The sequence below is a fragment of the Otolemur garnettii genome, unplaced genomic scaffold (genome assembly GCF_000181295.1).
Source record: "Otolemur garnettii isolate 467f Iridium unplaced genomic scaffold, OtoGar3 scaffold00211, whole genome shotgun sequence".
NCBI classification, from domain to species: Eukaryota; Metazoa; Chordata; class Mammalia; order Primates; family Galagidae; genus Otolemur; species Otolemur garnettii.
In genome coordinates this window covers 935,818-938,605 of record NW_003852606.1, presented here as the reverse complement: position 1 = coordinate 938,605, position 2,788 = coordinate 935,818, and the positions used below count along the sequence as shown (strand labels likewise).

Genomic DNA, 2,788 nt, shown 5'->3' with positions numbered 1-2,788 from the left:
AAAAAAAAAAAAAAAAAGACATTTATATTCTACATTTAGTAAGTTTCACATGTACCCTTATAAGATGCACCATAGGTGTCGTCCCACTAATTACCCTCCCTCCACCCATCCTCCCCCTTCCCCTCCCCTCCCTTTCCCGTTTCCCCATATTCTTGGGCTATAATTGGGTTATAGCTTTCATATGAAAGCTATAAATTAGTTTCATAGTAGGACTGAGTACATTGGATACTTTTTCTTCCATTCTTGAGAAGTTACTCAATGTTTTTGTTTGTCTGTTTCTTTGCAGTTTTTGGCCGGGGCTGGGTTGAACCCGCCACCTCCGGCATATGGGGCCAGCGCCCTACTGCTTTGAGCCACAGGGGCTGCCCGAGAAGTTACTCAGTTCTTTATTCACCCTTCACCTTATAAGTGAGGCCATCCTCCAAAATAGCACCCCGGCCCTCTGCTCCTATTTGCCTCAGTTTGGTCTGAAGCACCAAAGTCTAGCCGCATCTGGTGTGTGTGTGTTTGTGCAGAAGCTAATTGCCCTGGCTGGAGCACATGCCCCAAGGAGCTGAACCTTTGGACTGCTTTGCCCTCTTCTCTCCCCAAGCAGGGCCCTCTGCCCGGCAGGTGCTCAGTGCAAGCTTGGCAAGCATAGGAAGGTGCAAAGCCAGGCTCATCGCTGTGCTAAGCCCTGTCAATCACCCAGAGGTTGCTTAGGGACAGCCGAGTCTGCAGGTGGAGAAGGCTGAGTCCTAGGGGGTGATGAACAGCACTGGACTTGATCCTGGGTCAATTGGACTCTCTGTCTTCCTGGGAGGAGCAACAGAGGAGAGGAAGTGTAAGGGGCTGGAGTCCCACTGACTCTAGCGGCCTCCACCCCATGTTGCCTCCCACAGGGACAGCATGGACAGTGTGAAGCAGAGTGCAGCTCTGTGCCTGCTGCGGCTCTACAAGGCCTCACCCGACCTGGTGCCCATGGGCGAGTGGACGGCCCGTGTGGTACACTTGCTCAATGACCAGCACATGGTGAGGCCCTGGACCCCTAATCATGCCCACTGAGCTGCCCAGAGCCTCCCTGCCCTCCCTACCCATGATGCCTTAGGCTCCCCACTTCATCCCTGACATTGGCCCAGGCACCCAGAGACCCTGATCTCCAGTTCTCATTACCTAAGGTAGTGCCTCTTACCCCTATTCCTGACCCCCTTGGTTGCCCAGGGGTCCCTTCCATCCATCCCAGCACCCGTCACTGGCCCAGCCCCTCAGAAGTTTCCACAGCAGCTTCTATCACCTGCCCAGCCAGCACAGAAACTCCAACCTCTGTCCCAGCTCCAGTCCTCCCAGTTTCTCTGTATACTCCGTGCACCCATTGCTCCTTACCTGGATGCCTAGAACCCTCCCAGGGGCACCCCAGACACCCAGGTCTGTGTTGGTGATGGTTCCCTCAGTCTCCTTAACCCACCCCAAGTGCACACATGTCTCAGCCTGATACCTGTCCGTGGTTAGACCCTTCTCCAGGCCCTGACCTAGCTCACTTGCCCCCTGCAGGGGGTAGTTACAGCTGCTGTCAGTCTCATCACTTGTCTCTGCAAGAAGAACCCAGATGACTTCAAGACATGCATCTCCCTGGCTGTGTCTCGCCTGAGCCGGGTAGGTGAAGTCTAGGTGCTGGCTGTGTCCTCTGATACCTCCCCCTCTCTTCCCTGAGAGGCAGCGAAGGCCATTGGTTACAAACTCAGGGAGAAGGGGCTGGAGTCATTGGCTCCTTCCTGGCTGAGTGGCCCTCAGCAAGTGGCTTCACCTTCCTGAGCTTCAGTGGCCCCATCTGTTCAGTGGGGATAAAAGCAGTGCTGGGAATGATGTGCTCAGAGTGGGGCCTGGGCAGACAAGGCCCCTGGGGAGCAAGAGCTGCCCTCCTGTCCCCTCTTCCTCAGATATCTGTCTCCTGCACTCCTGCCCTGCAAACCTCTCACCTCCTTCACACCTGTCCTTAAAACATCCCCTGAGGCCTCCTGTATGCTAGGCTCTGTGTGGGATGACACCAAGGACAGAAATGAGTCAGACCAAGCTGTGTATTCTAGGAGCTCCCTGTCCTGCTGGGGAGAGGAACATGGGGCAGGGGAGGTGACTCAGTCATAGATTATCACATAAGGGGTGGTTTATGCTATGATGGAGGCAGCATAGGGCTCCTGTGGGAGGTGGGTTTTGTTTTGTTTTTTTTTGAGACAGAGTCTCACTTTACCACCCTTGGTAGAGTGCCGTGTCGTCACAGCTCATAGCAACCTCCAACTCCTGGGCTTAGGTGATTCTCTTGCCTCAGCCTCCCAAGTAGCTGAGACTACAGGCACCCACCACAACACCTGGCTATTTTTTGTTGCAGTTTGGCCAGGGCCGGGTTTGAACCCTCCACCCTTGGTATATAGGGCCAGATGCCCTACCTACTGAGCCATGGACACCGCCCACCATGAGAGGTGTTTAACCCAGCCTGTGAATCCACAAAGGCTTCCTGGGGGAGGTGATCCCTGAATTGAGACTTGGAGATTCAACATGTTTCCTGGGCAAGTAGGAGGAGAACACCATGCTGGCTCATGCTTTCAATCATTATTCTATTCAGTCACCACATATCTGAATACTCATGTGTGCCAGGCTGGTGCCGGAGATACAGTGACAGTGGGGACAGTGCAGACAGTGCACATGCCAGCCTGGAGGTAGTGCAGAGCATTGTGGGAGTGCTTCCTGTAGTGCAGAGCATTGTGGGAGTGCTTCCTGAAGAGAAGTTTTTTTTTTTTTTTTTTTTTTTTTTTTT

General features: G+C 53.6%; 1 protein-coding gene across 2 annotated transcripts in view; it reads left to right on the top strand.

The window, feature by feature from the left end:
* The window catches only part of AP2A1 (adaptor related protein complex 2 alpha 1 subunit), a 45,955-nt gene that overhangs the window by 27,009 nt on the left and 16,158 nt on the right, over positions 1–2,788 (top strand). For both annotated transcript variants that reach the window (XM_003801470.2, XM_023507867.1), the window contains 2 exons: positions 882–1,011; positions 1,531–1,632. In XM_003801470.2, the coding sequence (XP_003801518.1) occupies positions 882–1,011; positions 1,531–1,632 (232 nt within the window). The remainder of the gene's footprint in view (positions 1–881; positions 1,012–1,530; positions 1,633–2,788) is intronic.